Source organism: Pelophylax lessonae, assembly GCF_965119305.1.
Source record: "Pelophylax lessonae genome assembly, chromosome: 2".
NCBI classification, from domain to species: domain Eukaryota; kingdom Metazoa; phylum Chordata; class Amphibia; order Anura; family Ranidae; genus Pelophylax; species Pelophylax lessonae.
In genome coordinates, this window is record NC_138769.1 from 684,669,991 (window position 1) to 684,691,457 (window position 21,467).

Consider the following 21,467-nt stretch of genomic DNA (forward strand, 5'->3'; position numbering starts at 1 on the left):
TTTGGGGGGCTATTGCAAATCAACGGGCAACGCACAGGCGTCCCGCGATTTGCAATAATCTCCGGATCGCGGGCAGAACCGCGGTGGTTCTGCCCGCGATCCATACGCTGACATGTGAACGGAGCCTAAGTGTCTTTCTCCCATTGCGAATTGAGTAACTGATTGTTTGCTAATCCTCCTGATGCGATAATTGTGGTGTCACCTTACCTCCTTATCTAACCATTGTGGGATATTTACCCCAAAGTGTAATATTTGTTTTTACTGTTCATGTGGGGACTGCCCTCGTTCTTGAAGTGTATAAAAACCTGTATTTCTGTTCAATAAAAATATTCCTCCTTTGGTCTTTACCTCAACATCTTGTGTGTGTATGATGCTTGGGGTAAAGGGTTGGTATTAGCTATTGGTCTGCTGGAAAGGTTCCTGGTTTCCCTGTAGCGTGCGGCGGTCGCCTGATGACGCAAGCATAGCGAAATGCATTGTGGTCTCTGCTAAACCCGGATATAGTAAGGGAAAGCATTGGAGCGAAGGCTGGGACGCACGCCGACCGCCGCACGCTACAGGGAAACCAGGAAGGATAACACACAAGACACAGCAGATCCTGACACATAATCCTGTTACCCACAACAACCAATGCGGATTGCCAAGTGCCAGGAGGGCACAACCAAGAGTAAGCAGCCAATTGTTGTAATTAGCATAGTATTAATAAATTAGCAATATTACACTATGTTGGCTTCTCATTTGTCTTCCTACATATGGGCTCTATTTACATCTGCATGAGGTAAATTAATGGAGAAGTGAGGAAAAGGAGCACAATATTCTGTTAAAAAGCTACATTTAATTTAAAATGAAGAGGAGGAGTCCCTATGGTCTGATCCACCTAACAAAAGGGATCGCAGGCGTTTGGGGTCCTTGCCACCTACCTGCATTTGGTAAGAAGCAAAAAGAGTGGCACACCTAATCACTGGAGCACTTGATATCGAAGCAACAATTTTTTGTGCATGAACTGTTTTATCAGCTTGGACTATAGCCCACTATTTAAGCACTTTATATGCACTCAAATAATTTATTAATTTTTATATATTCATTGTATATTATAGTTTATATCAAGCATGATATGGTATATTCATTTTTTGCACCAATAAGCACTTTATCTAATTTTGCACAAAAAGTCATTTTGTGTGTCATTTTGCACTTTGAATTGATATTGGTTTTACAGATTTTTTTATTGATCATTTTATGTGTACAGAACACAGCGCACACACGTGCCATCAGCATCTATACCATTCTATGTGATTTTGTATTTAATGTCTATATTATAATTTATACAATTTTTTTACATCAGACAAACAGAATTAGGTCTGATACAATATGTATCATTGCCAATTTTGATTCACAAAGGGAGCGCAATTTTTTGGTTGTTTATTTTCACATTTCAGGCCTATGTTGCCTTACAACCAGCTGCTTCACATTTAAATATTTATTAATTTATTTTACGTTTATTATTCTGCATATATAATTTTTTGAAAAACTAAATGATGGGCGCTCAAGGATGTTCTTAGATCATAATTAAGGGTTAGGCATATCAAGTGTCTAAAGTAAGACAAAAGAGGAAAGGGGGGGGGGGGGGGGAGTAAAACAGGAAAATAGTAATGAAGAAAACTGAATAAAAGCAAACTGGTTTTGTATACTACAACCACCCAATCCAAATAAAAAAAAAAAAAAAAATCACTGGAATAGAAATGATTCATTTATTGAAAAAAGAAAAAAAACTCAAAAAAAAAAAAAAAAAATCACAAAACACATATCCGAGAATTCTGGCATGATGAAAAAAACCACACCTAACCAAAAGACAAACCAACACATACAGGACACACATGGATAAAATCAATCAAACATCATCATTCCCCCTCTATTCCTATATCATATAAATCATGTGTCAAAAAGGTCAAAGAAATATCAAAATAATATATATATATATATATATATATATATATGACCATGAAGTAACAAAGGGATGAGAGGCTGGTTTGAAGTGTGCAGTATAACTCTTGATAAATAAAGCACATAGGCTGGTGATAGGTGAAAGATTTGAAATCTCAGAGATGCAATTAATCTCCTGATGGATACTCAAACAAGGATTCAATCCACATCATTGGGATACAGCACTTTCGGTGCGCTGGAACAAACAAAACAGCATGTGGCGATCATCCATAGATGCAAATGAGGCTGCTGTGTGTATGTGGTCAAGAGGAGGCTCATTCAAAAATCACTTGAAGACAGACTGAGCATATAGAAGTCACTAGATCTATGTAGATGTACCTCCCTCGCACATCAAAGAGAAGAAAGTAGCAGCAAATTTCATAGAAGTAGTCCTCATATCCAAAATGAATAATATGGAATGATTGAAGTTATATACTCATCCATTGATGGAGATCGGGTAAAACATGGCAAACATGTCGAGCCACAGGAGCCCGCAAATAGTATGCACCGATGTCCCTGGAATCGTTTACGTATGGTTCTTATAGTTTTACTGATATAAAATGAATTACAAGCACACAAGATCACATATATAACACCCTGTGTATCGCAGGTTACACGTTGCCTGCATCTGAGCGTCCTGCCTGTCGGTAGCTCCAAAGTATCCCCCTCCACAAGGTAGGGGCAAATGTCACAATGGCCACATTTTGTACATCCCATTCTCAGGGAAACACCCTTGGGCTTCCAAGATATATCGCTGTGTACCAGAAAGTCATTTAAGGAACAAGCCTTTCTGTATACTATTTGTGGACGGGTGGAAACAAACAGAGTTGTCCTCCTCCAGAAGGTGCCAGTGCGTGGAAGACTCATTCTCGTCACCTTGGGTTGACCAGAAGTGTCTCCCCTTTTCACAAAGATCAGAGAGTCTCTCTGACTATCTCTGGCCCTCTGATAGGCCTGGGATAGCCAATTCTTGTGATAACCTCGCTTCTGAAACCTGTTCTTCAAAACTCTGGCCTCATCCTCAAAATCCGTATCGTTAGAACAATTACGCCGAGCTCTCAATTATTGCCCAATGGGTATATTCTTTATTAATGTTTTGGGATGGGAGCTAAAATTTTAGCATGCAGTAAATTATTTGTTGCAGTAGACTTTCGAAACAGCCTAGTGGACACATTACCCTCCCTGTCTATCATAATGGTCAAGTCCAAGAATGTAGCTTGTTCCCTATGATGTGAGAAAGTAAATTTTAGATTGTATGGATTATCTGCCAAAGTGCTAAGAAAATGTATCAAAATCCAATTTGTCTCCCGACCAAAAGAGGACGGCGTCGTCTATGTACCTGTACCAGGAGGATACTATCCTGGACAGGTATACAGAGGACGCCCCCTCCCCCCATCCATCAACCAACTCTCCCAATCTCCAAGGAAAAGATTTGCATACACTGGTGCGCACTTCGTGCCCATTGCGGTTCCCTGAGCCCGACAATAAAACTTATCACCAAATTTAAATTTGTTATGTGTCAACGAAATGTGTAATAGTTTGACCACAAAGGTACCATGATCGAACTTGTCCACAGTTTTGCTATCTAAAACCCTCCTGATGATCTGAATGCCCTTATCATGCGGTATGGAGGAATATAGGGCCTCAATGTCCAAGGTAGCCAATAAAGTCCCCTCGGACAACCTCAGGTCATGCAGGAGGGTTAATAGATGCGAGGTGTTCCTCGCATAGAAAAATTGATTACACACAAATGGTTGAAGGATGCGATCCACATACTCACTACATTTTTCTGTAAGTGAGCCCATTCCAAAAATGATAGGCTGTCCGGGGGGATCCTCTAATGACTTATGAACCTTAGGCAAAGCATACATGACTGGTATCTTGGGATGGTCGACTTTCAAAAACCTAACCGTATCTTTGTCTATAACACCATCTTGGTGTGCCTGCTCAATCAATCCAAAGAGTTTATTCTTATCTCTATCCATGTTGGCATTAGGAATAGGCCTATACCACTGTCTAATCTATTATTCAAAATCTGCTAGCACATTTGAGTGCAATTTCCCCTGTCCATAAGGACTATATTCCCCCCCTTGGCAGCACTCTTAATGACCAAATCCTTGTTCTGTTGCAGATCTCGCAGGGCATTCCTCTCCCCTTTGGTGAGGTTGTCGTTTGAAAAGTTCTCCCACCGTAATTTACGGATGTCATTTGTAACTGCCCTGACAAAACAAGCCACTCCAGAGACTGCTGAAAGGGGGGGGGGGGAAGTTGTAGATCTATTATGAAGCCCAATGTCCTTAAGTGTTGTTATACTTTGCGGACGAGCCACACAGCTACAAATTTCCAAAGCCAAGTTCAACATCAACTCAGAGAGGTCCTCCTCCGAGCTGTCATCCTGTTCTACATGTCCTTCTTCCCATAAGTCAGTTAAATCCCTCAATGCACGGTATTCCCGCCTGCTGAGGCTAGACAGACCATCTATAGAGGCCCGAGGGAGGACCATTTGTTTGTCTATCATGAAAAACCTGCAAAATAAGTTTCCTTGCAAAGAGGTAGATATCTTTTATAATGTCAAATAGAAATCCCCTTTCCACTGGACAGAACGCAAGTCCCTTGGACAGAAGTGAAGATTGTGCCTGTGTAAGATTGTGGGAGGACAAATTAATGATTCTCAGGTCATCTTGTCCCCCCCTGGGATCACATATTGATCCATCCCGTATTTTTTGGACACAGGGGTAGTTAGAGACCATGTCTTTGGAGGCTGAGGGAGTGGGGACTGAGGATCCTTCAAATTGAGCATCCTCACCATACTGGTAGTTTGTGGGAGACCACCGTTTGCACCGCCTCCTTCTGGGCCTCTATGGGGTCCTAGTTCGTTTTTTGAAGAGCTGTTTGATCGTGTGGCCCATCCTATAGCATGACCGTCATCAGATTGAGACGTACCAACTCCCTTTGTGTCCTCTAACACATTACTTTTCCTTTTGAAATCAGTAGGATCTTTTTGATTATTATGTCTATTTGGGCCTCTCCCCCTACCTCTGCCCCTACGGGATTGGGAACCTGATCTGCCCTCCCATACGGATTCTGACTCAGAATATTTTTTCCACAAATATTTGACACTATTTGAATTTGCACACATTGTGAGTTAATTTGTCAATTTCATCCAGTGTGTGCAGGTAGAGGGTAAAAACTACACCCTTTTTGTCAAAATGAAAATAAAGTTTCTAAAAAAAAAACGAATACTCTCCATATATTACCTTTAAGCTCTGTAGAGTTCTTTCCTTTAAGCTCTGTAGAGTTCTTTCCTTTAAGCTCTGTAGAGTTCTTTCCTGCAGGAGGTAAGGCTCCAGTTTTAAATCCGGTTATTTTGCCATCCACTGTGTCCGTTTTCACAGTTCCTAGCGATGTCAGGAGCTGCATGGTATCAAAGTTTTCTCCGGTATCCTTAAGATTTTCCAGCACTTTCAGATACTTGTAGGACTTCAGCTCACTGACATTCTCCTCCAAGAACAGAAGGAACAGGCTGAGGTCATCATAGTTTTGGGAGGGGCACTGATAAACGCTGAAAGTAGGGAGCAACTCGTAAACTGTGAGAACGTTGGACCTTTTCCTAAATGGCACCAGCATGGTGTACACCACAACGGGCATCATTACAGAATACACAATCAGATTGATATAACTCAGCAACCGGAAGACCCCCACTGCAATCAACTTGCACTGTATTAAGGCAGGCAACGAGGTGTCGTTTTTTAAGATGCCGGTTCGGATGTTGCAGCTGAATTCATCGGTCAAAGAAAAGAGGCTGATGTAATAGCCGAGGTAGATACAAGCCAGCAGGATAATCGTCAATGTCAGAGCGCGGCAAATGAGGTACTTGATTATTAGGTGATAAGAGCTCTTCTTCGTCTTGAGATACTGCTCCACAAATGGGTATTTGAAGTGGCTTTCTGAAATCTCCCACGCGCTGTAAAAAATAGAATCATAAAAAGTAAGAAACTGTGATTGAAGCAGCGGAAGCCGGCTTTTAAAATCAGCAATTAGGTGTTCCGGTGGCTTTAAAGCTTACCTTGAAAACTGTCTACAACCTGTAAACTCAACGGTACACTCCAAAAAAACACTGAGAAGTATAGCAAAAAAAAAAAAAAAACTGACTGCCCAGGAATTGGCAAACTGGAAAAGATCGAAAAGTGGATCTAAAAATACTGCATGTGAGCAGACCCCTAATTGGAGAAAAGACATGCCATTTTTCCTCTGCAATAATAAAAACCTGCCGCCGGTTGGCAATCTTCTTTAATAACTTCAGCCCCGGAAGGTTTTACCCCCTTAAAGCGGTAGTATACTCCGCTTTTAATTTTTACCTACAGGTAAGCCTATAATAAGGCTTACCTGTAGGTAAAATTAATATCTCCTAAACCTGCACAGTTTAGGAGATATTCACCCTGCATGCAGCCTGACACCAGCGGCGCATGCGCTCTGAAGGTCCGGCGTATCTTGCCGGACCTTCAGAGCTCCTTGCCGGAAAGTGAACTCCCGCAAGCGTGCCGTCATCGCGGCTCCGGCCACTCACAGCGGCGGAGCTGCCTAACCCGGAAGAGACGCCGAGGGAACTTGTCAGCTCCTTGACCGTGCGGAGGCTTCATTCTAAGGTATTTCATAATGTGCTAGTATGCGATGCATTCGTTTTTTTTTACGATATGGCACTGCGTTACTTTAACTGACAATTTGCCCTGTCGTGAGACACTGTACCCAAATAAAGTTGATGTCCTTTTTCCTACAAATAGAGCTTTCTTTTGGCTGTATTTGATCACCTCTGTGGTTATTTTTTGCGCTATAAACAAAAAATTGTGGAAAAAAACAAAAAAAAACAAAAACAAAAAAAAAAAAACACACTTTTTTACATTCTGCTATAAAACATATGCAATAAAAAAAAATGTAAAAATATGTATTTTGCTACATATTTTTGGTAAAAAAAATCCCAATAAGCATATATTGATTGGTTTGGGCAAACAATGGGATATTTTTATTTATTTTTTACTAGTAACGGCGGCGATCAGCGATTTTTAGCGTGACTGCGACATTGCACGGACAAATATCGGACACCTGACATTTTTTTGGGGGACCAGTTCTGCGCCTCTCGGGAATGATTTGGGGTATCCGGCGGCCATCGGGTCCGCTGGACCCGCTGATTGGCTTCCCCTCTGTCCAATTAGCACGCAGTCGCACCACCTAGTAGCTATTGCACTAAATTACATGCAGTTTGTGAGGTCAGGCACTGATGTTGGAGAGAAGGTCTGGCTCGTTGTCTTAATTCATCCCAAAGGTGTTCTATTGGGCTGAGGTCAGGACTCTGTGCAGGCCAGTCAAGTTCCTCCACCCCAAACTCGCTCATCCATGTCTTTATGGACCTTGTATTGTGCACTGGTGGGCATTCATGTTGGAACAGGAAGGGGGCCATCCCCAAACTGTTCCCACAAAGTTGGGAGCATGAAATTGTCCAAAATGTCCTGGCTGACGCCTTAAAAGTTCACTTCATTCTAGCTCCTAAATAGTTTTTTCCTTCCTACGGTCTCTTTCTATCCGGTTTTTCTGGAATCTAGGCCTCTCCAGAGTTAAATATAAATTGCTCACCTTCTCAAAATCCCGTGGCGGTGCAGGCGCCCTGGACTTTGAACTCTATCATAAAGCTACCGTGATGGCGCGAATAGTAGAATGGTTTCCTCGACCCCTCCCAAAGGCCTCTATCACGGTTTAACAGGACCTTTCCCCAGTAGATCTCCGGGCACTTCTTTGGGGCTATAGCCAGGAATTATCCCGCCTGCACTCCATCTCCCTGCTGACGCACTCCGCGCTAAGAAAATGGTATATGAGGGGTCTCTGTTCTACCCTCTCCTCGGACCCCTCCCTGCTTACCCCACTATTTGACAATCCGGCTTTTCCTAACGGTGAGGGGACCTCCGCGATTGACCCGTTCACACGAGCCTCCTGGCCAGTCGCACGTTATTTTGTGCGCCCCCTTCAGGCTCCCCCAGCTGCGTCCCATGGTTAACTGGGTAACATCCTTACACCTTGAATCCTTTTCCAAAGCCTTATTGGAAGACGGAGAGAACGCCGCCTCTGGCCATCTGGGTCTCAGTAATGAATGCCATTATGCGTACGGAGATGTTGGCCCTAGATAATAACACTTTATGGCTCGTTTGGACAAATGTTTCCTCCTCTGACTCCCTTAAAAATCTGCTCTCCTCCTCCTAACTATTCACAATTTTTTTATTGGAGTATAGCTTCACAATATTGGGAGCTGGTCCGTGGCCTCCCCCCCCCCCCCCCCCCCCCCGCACACAGCTTCTCCATTTATTATCATGCATTATTTACATATTACTATTCCTCCTGATATCTCCTCCATGATGTCCCCGTTTCTCTTTTCTCTCTTTCTTCGCCATCATCTTCCTCTTTCTCTTACTCCCTCTGGTTACACCTTATAACTTCCATTTCTTTTCCTTCCTACAGATCACTTCCTTCGAGGCTCGACAGTTCTTCTGTCATTTCTCCTGTATTTTCTTTCACATCTTTACGAGAGCTAGCCTAAAGCTTTGTGTGGTACCACAAGTTTCTTTCCCTGCCCATGTATGGCTTTATGGCTTCCAATCATTTGATACAACGCTGTCTAGGTTGTTCTGTTATTGAATCGCATCCGTTTTGAATTTCCGACCATATACACTTGAATTGTTTGTAATAGTTGACGCACCTATTGCTTTTTCTTTATATTAATAAAAATATTTTCACCTCTAAAAGTTCACTTCACTGGAACTAAGGGGCCTAGCCCAACCCCTGAAAAACAACCCCACACCATAATCCCCCTCCACCAAATGATTTGGACCAGTGCACAAAGCAAGGTCCATAAAGACATGAATGAGCAAATTTGGGGTGGAGGAACTTGTCTGGCCCAACCTCAACCCGATAGAACACCTTTGGGATGAATTACAGCAGAGACTTAGAGCCAGGCCTTCTCATCCACAAATGCGCTTCTGGAGGAATGGTAAAACATTCCCATAGACACTCCTAAAGCTTGGTGGCAGCCTTCCCAGAAGTTTGAAGCTGTAATAGCTGCAAAGGGTGGGCCAACTCAACATTGAACCCTACGGACTAAGACTGGAATGCCATTAAAATTCCCAATTCCCAATACTTTTGATAATATAGTGGATCTTAAGTGCCATGTGTGCATCCACCCAATGTGCAATTTGAATGCTCACCTTCAGGTTTGACTTCACCAAAGGTGGAGGTCAAACAACACTTTATATCTCCACCCCTACTGCTACTTTTAAAAAGGTACTATCTCAGTTTGCATTGAGATTGGCTGCTCACAAAGTAGATTTATAATCTTTGTGGCTATTACAGAATATATTTCAATAGAAGTTTTTATGCAAAGTTTAGCTTTATATATATTTTTCCAACACAGATAATAGGGCCCATTAGGCAGGCTGGTGCATTTACCTCTGTGCCATGCTGTCATTTATTGTCGGGGAGCTGGCACCATCCTTCTTGCTGGTTATGCTGTTGGCAGCTTTGATGGCCCTGTTGTAAGACTTGTCCAGTTCCTCCATGATGAATTTCAGATCAGAGCAGAGATGGGGAGCTGCTGTGAACCTCCAGAATAAGGTCGGCAGGTACATTAGTACTGCCACTAGCAGCAGAATATATGGGAAAAACTGCAGAGAGGAAAAGAAAAGCCATCATATACCAGCTGTATGTCATGAGTGAGATAATAAAAGAAAAAAAATCTCACACCATGTGCAAAAATTCTAACACATGTTTGTAATGTATACACCAGGGGTAGTGAAAAAAATTCAAGGCGGTCCAGTAACAAAAAAATTTGAGGTCCGAATCACATGTCTGTGCGTCGTCTTTGCTTTTTTTTTGGCGCAAGCCACACTCTCTGACGCTTTTGTTACTGTTTTACTGCTTTTCTTAGTTTCCTCCACACACTCTGGTAATACTCTGTAAATGTAGATGTCCCCAATAGTGTTCCCCCTTAAATCCGGTGACCCGACCAGAGTAATTCTTACACTGGGTGCCCCCATCAGAAGACCCTCGTAAATCAGTTGCCACCATCAGAGTATGCCCTTACATCAGGTGTCCCCATCAGAGTGCCCCTTATATCAGGTGTCCCCATCAGAGTGCCCCTTTACATCAGGTGTGCCCATCAGAGTGCCCCTTTACATCAGGTGTGCCCATCAGAGTGCCCCTTCACATCAGGTGTCCCCATCAGAGTGCCCCCTTAACATAAATGTGCTGCCTTACATCAGGTGTCCCCATCAGAGTTCCCCTTTACATCAGGTGTCCCCATCAGAGTTCCCCTTATATCAGGTATCCCCATCAGAGTGCCCCTTATATCAGGTATCCCCATCAGAGTGCCCCCCTTAACATAATGTGCCCATTATAGTGCCGCCTTACATCAGGTGTCCCCATCAGAGTGCCCCTTATATCAGGTGTCCCCATCAGAGTATCCTCCCTTAACATAATGTGCCCATCATAGTGATGCCTTACATCAGGTGTCCCCATCAGAGTGCCCCTTTACATCAGGGGTCCCCATCAGAGTGCCCCTTATTTTAGGTATCCCCATCAGAGTACCCCCCTTAACATAATGTGCCAATTATAGTGCCGCCTTACATCAGGTGTCCCCATCAGAGTGCCCCTTATATCAGGTTTCCCCATCAGAGTATCCCCCCTTAACATAATATGCCCATCATAGTGCCGCCTTACATCAGGTGCCCCCATCAGAGTGCCCCTTATATCAGGTGTCCCCATCAGAGTGCCCCCGCTTAACATAATGTGCCCATTATAGTGCCGCCTTACATCAGGTGTCCCCATCAGAGTGCCCCTTATATCAGGTGTCCCCATCAGAGTGCCCCCCTTAACATAATGTGCCCATCATAGTGATGCCTTACATCAGGTGTCCCCATCAGAGTGCCCCTTTACATCAGGTGTCCCCATCAGAGTGCCCCTTTACATCAGGTGTCCCCATCAGAGTGCCCCTTTACATCAGGTGTCCCCATCAGAGTGCCCCTTATTTTAGGTATCCCCATCAGAGTATCCCCCTTAACATAATGTGCCCATTATAGTGCCGCCTTACATCAGGTGGCCCCATCAGAGTGCCCCTTATATCAGGTTTCCCCATCAGAGTATCCCCCCTTAACATAATATGCCCATCATAGTGCCGCCTTACATCAGGTGTCCCCATCAGAGTGCCCCTTTACATCAGATGTCCCCATCAGAGTTCCCCTTATATCAGGTATCCCCATCAGAGTGCCCCTTATATCAGGTATCCCCATCAGAGTGCCCCCCTTAACATAATGTGCCCATTATAGTGCCGCCTTACATCAGGTGTCCCCATCAGAGTGCCCCTTATATCAGGTGTCCCCATCAGAGTATCCTCCATTAACATAATGTGCCTTTCATAGTGATGCCTTACATCAGGTGTCCCCATCAGAGTGCCCCTTTACATCAGGTGTCCCCATCAGAGTGCCCCTTTACATCAGGTGTCCCCATCAGAGTGCCCCTTCACATCAGGTGTCCCCATCAGAGTGCCCCTTATTTTAGGTATCCCCATCAGAGTATCCCCCTTAACATAATGTGCCCATTATAGTGCCGCCTTACATCAGGTGTCCCCATCAGAGTGCCCCTTATATCAGGTTTCCCCATCAGAGTATCCCCCCTTAACATAATATGCCCATCATAGTGCCGCCTTACATCAGGTGTCCCCATCAGATTGCCCCTTTACATCAGGTGTCCCCATCAGAGTACCCCCTTAACATAAATGTGCTGCCTTACATCAGGTGTCCCCATCAGAGTGCCCCTTTACATCAGATGTCCCCATCAGAGTGCCCCTTATATCAGGTATCCCCATCAGAGTGCCCCTTATATCAGGTATCCCCATCAGAGTGCCCCTTATATCAGGTATCCCCATCAGAGTGCCCCCTTAACATAATGTGCCCATTATAGTGACGCCTTACATCAGGTGTCCCCATCAGAGTGCCCCTTATATCAGGTGTCCCTATCAGAGTATCCTCCCTTAACATAATGTGCCCATCATAGTGATGCCTTACATCAGGTGTCCCCATCAGAGTGCCCCTTTACATCAGGTGTCCCCATCAGAGTGCCCCTTCACATCAGGTGTCCCCATCAGAGTGCCCCCTTACATCAGGTGTCCCCATCAAAGTGCCCCCTTAACATAATGTGCTGCCTTACATCAGGTGTCCCCATCATAGTGCACCATTACATCAGGTGTCCCCATCAGAGTACACCCCCTTAACATAATGTGCCTATCATAGTGCCCCCTTACATCAGGTGTCCCCATCAAAGTGCCCCTTAACATCAAGTGTCCACATCAGAGTACCCCGTTAACATAATGTGCTGCCTTACATCAGGTGTCCCCATCAGAGTGCCCCTTTACATCAGGTGTCCCCATCAGAGTGCCCCCTCACATCAGGTGTCCCCATTAGAGTACCCCCCTTAAAATAATGTGCCCATCATAGTGCCGCCTTACATCAGGTGTCCCAATCAAAATGCCCCTTAACATCAGGTGTCCCCATCAGAGTGCCCCTTATCATCAGGTGTCCCCATCAGAGTGCCCCTTAACATCAGGTGTCCCCATCAGAGTACCCCTTAACATCAGGTGTCCCCATCAGAGTGCCCCTTCACATCAGGTGTCCCCATAAGAGTGCCCCTTCACATCAGGTGTCCCCATCAGAGTACCCCCCTTAACATAACGTGCCCATCATAGTGCCGCCCTACATCAGGTGTCCCCATCCGAGTACCCCCCTTACATAATGTGCCCATCATAGTGCCGCCTTACATCAGGTGTCCCCATCAGAGTACCCCCCTTTACATAATGTGCCCATCAGAGTGCCCCTTTACATCAGGTGTCCTCATCAGAGTGCCCCTTTACATCAGGTGTCCCCATCAGTGTACCCCCCCTTAACATAATGTACCCATCATAGTGCCGCCTTACATCAGGTGTCCCCATCAGAGTACCCCTCTTAAACACTTCAGCCCCGCCCACCGTGCATTTATTGCTGCACTCAGCCGCTGCTGGGCAAAGCGACGTAGCCCTACATTGCTCACTCCTGCCGCTCTGGGGCGCGCCCCCGGCCCAGCTGGTGGTCTGATTGGGTTCAGAACCGATCAGTCATCAGGTCCACGCCAATGATTTTTGGCCTGGTCCTGTTAATCGGTCCTGCCCAATCAGAAACTGACCTGCGCCTGTGTAATGTAAACACAGGCACAGAAATTACCCACTCTCTCCTTCCCAAATCCTTTTTGGATTCATCAAGAGAAGAGAGAGGATCAAAATTGAGTACTGCACCAAGCACCCACACACACTTAGATAGGCACACGTAACCCCCGATCACCCCCCCCCCCCAGTTAACCCCTACACCCGCTGTCACATCGCACACTGTATACAGTATATAGCTGTTTCCTATATTTCTGTATTAGTGTGACTTGGTTTAGCACTTGCGACCGTTCCTTTTAGGCTTAGGATACCCGCCACCCCCCCCATAAAGATTTAACCCCCTGATCCCCCCGATCACCCCAGTTAACCCCTTCCCCCCTGTCACATTGCACACTATATACAGTTAATATAGTGGTTTTCTGTATTTCTGTGATTGTGACTTCAGTTAGCGCTAGCGAGTTAGTTTCTGTCCCAAGTAGGTTTAGGGTCCCCGCAAACCCCCCCCCCCATAAAGATTTAACCCCCTGATCACACCCAGTTAACCCCTACACCCCGTCACATTGCACACTATAGACAGTATATAGCATTTGCCTATATGTCTGTATTAGTGTGACTTGTGACTTGGTTTAGCGCTTGTGACTGTCCCTTTTAGTCTAAGGATACCCGACCCCAAAAAAAGATTTAACCCTCTGATCCCCCCCCCCCAGTTAACCCCTCCCCCCTCTCACATTGTACACTATATACAGTTAATATAGCGGATTGTGACTCCAGTTAGCGCTAGCAAGTTCGTTTCTGTCCCAAGTAGGTTTAAGGTCCCCGCCACCCCCCCAATAAAGATTTAACCCCCTGATCACCGCCAGTTAACCCCTACACCCCGTCACATTGCACACTATAGACAGTATATAGCATTTGCCTATATGTCTGTATTAGTGTGACTTGTGACTTGGTTTAGCGCTTGTGACTGTTCCTTTTAGTCTAAGGATACCCGACCCCAAAAAAGATTTAACCCTCTGATCCCCCCCAGTTAACCCCTCCCCCCTGTCACATTGTACACTATATACAGTTAATATAGTGGTTTTCTGTATTCCTGTGATAGTGGATTGTGACTCCAGTTAGCGCTAGCAAGTTAGTTTCTGTCCCAAGTAGGTTTAAGGTCCCCGTCACCCCCCCAATAGAGATTTAACCCCCTGATCACCCCCAGTTAACCCCTACACCTCTTGTCACATTGCACACTATAGACAGTATATAGCATTTGTCTATATTTCTGTATTAGTGTGACCTGTGACTTGCTTTAGAGCTTGAGACAGTTACTTTTTAGGCTTAGGATACCCGCCACCCCCCCAATAAAGATTTAACCCCCTAATCCCCCCCCTGATCACCCCCAGTTAACCCCTTCATTGCCCTGTCACAGTGTCACTTTTATGTACAGTTTTTTTTTCTGATCACTATTATTAGTGACACAGGTGACAGTTAGTGTTAGCATCAGTCTAAAATAGCGCAGATCCCGGGTGCATAGTTAGAAATATTAGTTACCCCTTGATTACCATATACACACGCACACACCTCCATTACTAGTATATATATATATATATATATATATATATATATATATATATATCTATCTATATCAATATCTGATCAGAACTATACTAGTGTCCCCATAATTTAGGGTTCCCAAACTGCGGTGTTTGCAGGATCAGCACTGATTCCTGCCAGCACTTGCGTTTAGCCCCTCCGTCCAACCCACCCACCCACCCAGGCAAGTGCAGTAATCAATAGATTACTGTCACTTGCAAAACACACAAACCCGCTGTGTTAGCAGAGTCAGGCCTGATTCCTGCTAGCACTAGCAGTTTTTTTTGGTAGTCGTTGAAATAGTCCTTGACAACCAGGTGCTTTTTTACATGTGAGTCACACTACTGTACCGGTAAATTTAGTGGCTAAAATGACCAAACGGAAGTAAACTAGTGAAGAGGCCTACAGTATACTGACCATGTCAGATGGGAGCGATGGGGAGGCCTCACTGACAGAATCAGGGTCAGTATACGAACCTGAAGAGAGCAGCGGCTCCCTGACAGACAGCTCTGATGACGGATGGGTCCCTGTTAGGATCAGGCATACCCGACCCCATTCTGGAGTTGCAAAAATGAGAAAAACTGCGCTATTGTTAATCAATGCCTCCGAGTGCCCCTGTTCAAAAAAATCTTGTGATTTAGTATAAGTTGAAAAATAGTACACAGCGCAAAAAACTGAATTTTTGTAAAATCTTACCTGTAAAATGCCTTTCTCTGAGTCCTCCGACAGTCGCCGGCACCTCTAAGGCATCACTATTGGGTATTGACTTCCGCTCCGTAGGAGTAGCTAGGCATAAGACCTAGTCAAAAGAACAAAAGCATTTGCATATACACACCCATGGGGGCTGTCACACTTAGTCAATACCCCCCTGCAGTGACCACTCCCAACTCAGTTTGGTAGCATAGCAGTAAGTGTACAAGAAAAAAACCCAAAAGAGGGGCGGGGGCGGCGACTGTCGGAGGACTCAGAGAAAGGAATTTTACAGGTAAGATTTTACAAAAATTCAGTTTTCTCTTATGTCCTCCAACAGTCGCCGCCACCTCTAAGTCATCACTATTGGGATGTCCCAAAGCAGTGTAGACATGAGGGGTGGGAGACGCAACCATAGAAAAGGCAACGCAGTACCCACATCAGAGAAAGGAACCTTACACGCATAGTAAGAGAACCTTCTGGGCAACAGAAAAGGCTCAATAGGAGCAACAGCCCAGGAAGCAAATAATCCAGGGGATAAACAACCCCAAACGTCAGGGACCCACAACAAAACAAGGGTCCCTCATGAAACTGCCGCACTGAGAACTTTGCGGCTAAAGGAGGCATCAGCTGATGCTAGAACATCCACCTTTTAGAATTTCGAAAAGGTGTGCACTGACGACCAAGTCGCAGCCTTGCACACCTGGGCCACTGAGGCTTAATGCCAGTAGGCCCAGGACGCACTCAAAGATCTGGTAGAGTGCACCTTAACAGGGAAGGGTGGAACCTGTTCCTTCAAAGCATAGGCCTGTTCAATGGTCTGTCTGATCCATTTGGCAATGGTCGCTGCAGACGCAGCCATGCCCTTCCGAGGTCCCTCAGGAAGGACAAAGAGGGAATCCGTCTTCCGAAAAGGACTCCGTAGACGACAGGTAAACCCTGATCGCCCTGACAACATCCAAGGAATGCAATGCAACCTCCTTGGGATGCTTAGGCTTCGTACAAAGCGAAGGCAGGACAATGTCCTCATTAAGGTGGAACTCAGAGACCACCTTAGGAAGAAAAGACGGGTTTGGTCGCAAGACCACCTTATCCTTGTGAATTACCAAGTAAGGAGAGCGACAAGACAAAGCCGCCCGCTCCGATACTCTGCGAGCCGAAGTGATCGCCACTAAAAAGGCAACCTTCTTAGACAGCAGAGGCAACGAAATCTCCCGGATGTTCTCAAAGGGAGAACGCTGTAAAACGACCAGAACCAAGTTCAAGTCCCACGGAGGTAAAGGCTCCCACCTGGGAGGAGCCAAATGTCGCACACCCTGAATGAAGGTGCAAATTAAAGAATTAGATGCCACAGGGCGTTGAAAAAGAATAGCCAGTGCAGACACCTGGCCCTTTATCGTGGCCAGCGCCAGGCGCTGGTCCACCCCCGACTGGAGGAAAGCCAACACTCTCGATACCGAGTACGAGCGAGGGGAGAACCCCCTGGACTCACACCAGGCGAAATAGGCTTTCCAGGTACGGTAATAAATTTTACCAGAGGAGGTTTTCCTAGCCTAGATCAGGGTAGGAATGACCTCAGGGGAGAGACCCCTGTCTCTCAGGACCTGGGTCTCAACAGCCAGGCCGTTAAAGCCAGCGACTGTAAAGCAGGATGGAAGATCGGTCCCTGAGACAGCAGATCTTCCCGCATTGGTAGCCGCCAAGGAGGCGCCACTGCCAGGTGAACAACGTCGGCATACCAGGACCGGCGTGGCCAGTCCGGCGCTACCAGAATCACCAGATGCGGTTCAGAGGCTAACCTGCGAAGGAACCTGGACAACAACTGAATCGGAGGAAAGGCATACATCAGACGATACTGATGCCAAGGGGCCACCAACGCATCCGAGGCGTCTGCCAGAGGATCGCGCATTCTTGCCACTAACCTTTCCACCTTGTGGTTTAGCCGAGACAAGAACAGATCCACGTCCGGGGATCCCCACTTCGCACAAAGCATTTGGAAGACTTCCAGGTGTAGGGACCATTCCCCCTGGTCCAGGGTCTGGCGGCTCAGATAGTCGGCCTGCCAATTCTCCACACCCGGAATGTGAACTGCTGAGATTGCCGGGACATGAGTCTCGGCCCAAGACAGAATGTCGGTCACCTCCCGGGCCCTCCTGGTGCCCCCTTGGTGGTTGATGTAAGCCACCGCGGTAGCATTGTCCGTCTGTACCCGAACCGGACGGCCCCGAAGTCGATCCGACCACTGGAAGAGACAGAGCTTGATCACTCTCAATTCCAATATGTTGATTGGAAGGGAGGATTCCTCCCCCGACCAAGTGCCCTGGGCAGATAGGTTGCCCAGGACTCCACCCCAGCCCGACAGGCTGGCATCCGTGGTAATCACCGTCCACAGCAACGGACGGAAGAACTTGCCTCCTGACACAGCCGGGGACTGAAGCCACCACAGAAGATCGATTCTGGTTTGGCGACTCAATGAGAAACTCCGATCCAAAGACTGAGGTAGTCTGTCCCACCTGGCCAGGATTTCCACTTGAAGAGACCGTGTGTGAAACTGGGCAAAGGGTATCGCCTCGAAGGTCGATACCATCAACCCTAGGGAGCGCATTCAGGTCCTGAGTGACGAGGATGGCTTATCCCTGAGGGACCTGATCTCGTCCTGTAAGGTCCGGAGCTTGTCCTCCGGCAAGAACACCTTTGCTTGAGCAGAGTCCAGAACCATTCACAGATAGGGAAGACGAACCGAAGGAGACAGGGTCAACTTCTGTACGTTGATGGTCCATCCGAACTCCTGAAGCGTCTGTACCGTGGTGGACAGATCGCGCAGTAGGTCCTGGCGGACACTCGATCTTAAGAGGAGATCGTCCAGATATCCCAAGACCGCAATGCCCTGAGCCCTCAGCAGGCCTAGAACAGGCGCCAACACCTTTGTAAAGACCCTTGGAGCCGAAGCGAGACCGAAAAGGTAACGCCACAAACTGATAGTGGTCCTCCTCTATAGCGAACCGAAGGTACCTCTGGTGACCCTCGAAAATGGGGATGTATAGGTACGCATCCTTCAGGTCTATAGAGGCCAGGAATTCCCCTGGACTCAGGGAGGCCACCACCGAACGGAGAGATTCCATACGAAACTTTCGAACACGCACGAAGCGGTTCAGAGCTTTCAGGTCCAGAATAGGACGCACTTTGCCCTCCTTTCTGGGTACAGTGAACAGATTGGAATAAAACCCCCGAAACCTGTCCCGATGGGGCACCGGGACAATCACCCCATGGGCAAGGAGGTCCCGCACCGCTCGATGCAGGTCCTGCAGGCGCCCTGGGGTCAAATGAAGATTTGAGGGAAAAAAATCTGTCCGCCGGCCGGGAAAGGAATTCGATCTTGTATCCCGATCAAATGATTTCCTGAACCTACCTGTCCGGAATTCGGAGCAGCCAAGGTTGGAGAAAACCGCGCAAACGTCCCCCCCACCCCTGCAACGGGTGAGGGCGCCCCTTCAGGCAGAGGTGGATTGACCCGCCGTACCATCATTGCCGGACTTCTGCTCGCCCGCCCAGGGCTTCTTCTGGCCACCTTGGCCCTTGAAGGGCTTGCCCTTGGTCTGATTCCAAAAGGCACGAGAGGACCCCTGGTTGGGTCGAGAAGCGGAACCCCGCTTGCCACGAAAGGACTTGTTCTTGGGGTTCTGGGGCAGCATGGTGCTCTTGCCCCCCGTGACGCCTTTTACCAAGGTATCCAACGCCTCGCCAAAAAGGCGAGGATCAGCAAAGGGAAAATCAGCAACTGTTTTCCGTGATGTCTGGTCAGCCGACCAGCTCTTTAGCCAGATCAGTCGACGGTCAAGCACCGCGACACTAGATAGGCGTGCAACCAAAGGGGCCTGATTTAAGGCCGCATCGCACAAATAAATGACTCCTTGGTGAATTTGATCCACCATATCCAGCCTGGCAGGTGGGACAGAATCAGACACGAGGTTGCTCCTAAGCACCTTAGTCCAATCAGCCACCGCCTGAGCCACCAAAACGGACGCGAAAACAGGTTTAAGCAAGTAACCCGCCACCGTGTAGGAATAGCGGGCCAGAGACTCCAACCTCCTGTCCGTGGGATCCCGAAAAACCGGGGTCTCCTCAGTAGGAATCAATGTAGCCTTGTTCAAAACTGCCACAGTGTGATCCACCTGTGGAGGCACACACCATCGCGATTCCGTAGCCGGTGCAAAGGAATAAAGTAACTTAAACCGACTAGGTACCAGGAATGGACGTTTTAAAGTGCGCCACAGTTCATTAACAGTGTAATGAAACTCAGCGGGGCAGGGAAATACCTGCGCCGACTTGCAGGTCCTGTGTGTCCCAAATGATGACACAATGCCCGGAGGACTGGGCTCATCCTCCAAATGTAGTTTCCTTAACAGAAACAATCAACTCATCCATGGTCGCGCGTTCTTCAGGCGACCTCGGGGGAGAAACATCAACCCCCTCCACCTCCGCCTCAGACCCCAGCGGGTCTAAGGATGAGCGAGACCCTGAAAAGGGCACGCCCGCCGCAGCAGCCATATCACCATCTGAATCAGAGGAGAGAGATAATCTGGGCCTCTTCCTAGCAGCACGTTCAGCCATCAGCACCTCAATTTTGAACACTAAGGACGCCACTACAGCGGCCAAATCAGGTATAACAGGGGCTACAGCAGGACTGGGGTCCCCCACCAGGGCTGGAGGAAATTTGCTATCCTGAGAATTCATTGCTCGAGGTGAAATTAACAGTGCAAGAAAAGGGTACTGTCCCTTTAAAAGCGCTGCGGAGTGCGCAGCCCACCGCTATATGTACAGTGACAAAAGACCCCCAATAGGAGAAGAAAACTGAGCCAGAAATGACAAAAAAAGAAGGTTATGGAAGAGACAGTCTGCAGAGCCCCACAGAGTGTTACCACCTAGATCGCTGCTTCAGAGGAAAAGGAAGCGAGGTCATGAGAGGCTGAACTATAAGCTGCAAATGACCCAGGGAAAATGGCTGCCCATAGAACTGAATGGGAGACTTCGGGAAAATGGTCGCCGACATGTGCATGGAACGATCATTCTGCCACACGCAAGATGGCGCCAAAACAGCATGTAAATCAGCCCACAGTGAAGCCAACATGCTTGCCCAAATTAAAGATCGCGGACCGCGCGTTTTTTCCCCGCTGCGGCCGCCACACACACAAAGTCTGCACCCCTTGACCCACACTGAAGTGACACAGGGGAAGGGGCCCCCACACAGATACACAGCACCGCAGCGCATGTATAGAGAAAGACCCCCACAGGGATCGCAATAGGGAGCCCCACACCGGCACAGACATGGGGGACACACAGCAACACAGGACTGCCACCCCAGACCGAGGCCCCACACAGAATTACTTACCTGTACCAGATGGCGTGGGGTGCCTCTCAGAACGGAAGGCTGCTGTCCTCAACTGACAGGGAATGCCGTTTGCCAAGGACATTACACTGCATATCGCAGATTTGTCCAGCGAGGTAGCCACCTCACAGCTGCATCCCTGCGGCGAGCAGGGATGGGTCGTTCATAATGCCAGGACGAACCATGGCTGAATGCTCGATGGCGAGCTGGGGGTCCATCTGACCCTCTGCCCTGGAGAACCAGGGCGGTCAGTCCGAATCCCAGCTCCGCATGAATCCATCTTCATCCGAAGAATCGACTGAAACTAAAGCTGACAAAATAAACAGCTAGTATAAGAAGAAAAAACTGACATTTTCCAAAAGAAATCAAATAAAAAGATTAGAAGGCTGAGACCGTAGCCCCAGCACAGGGAAAGCCTAACCACTCCTGACGCTAGGCAGAAAGAAACTGAGTTGGGAGTGGTCACTGCAGGGGGGTATTGACTAAGTGGGACAGCCCCCATGGGTGTGTATATGCAAATGCTTTTGTTCTTTTAACTAAGTCTTATGCCTAGCTACTCCTATGGAGCGGAAGTCAATACCCAATAGTGATGACTTAGAGGTGGCGGCG

At 47.2% G+C, this 21,467-nt stretch overlaps 1 protein-coding gene across 1 annotated transcript in view; it reads right to left on the reverse strand.

The window, feature by feature from the left end:
• Nucleotides 1–21,467, reverse strand: part of PANX1 (pannexin 1) — a 117,656-nt gene that overhangs the window by 9,770 nt on the left and 86,419 nt on the right. Inside the window, exons 3-4 of the mRNA XM_082246440.1 lie at nt 9,469–9,683; nt 5,238–5,944 (exon numbers count right to left, since the gene is read on the reverse strand). Of these exons, the coding sequence (XP_082102566.1) occupies nt 5,238–5,944; nt 9,469–9,683 (922 nt within the window). The remainder of the gene's footprint in view (nt 1–5,237; nt 5,945–9,468; nt 9,684–21,467) is intronic.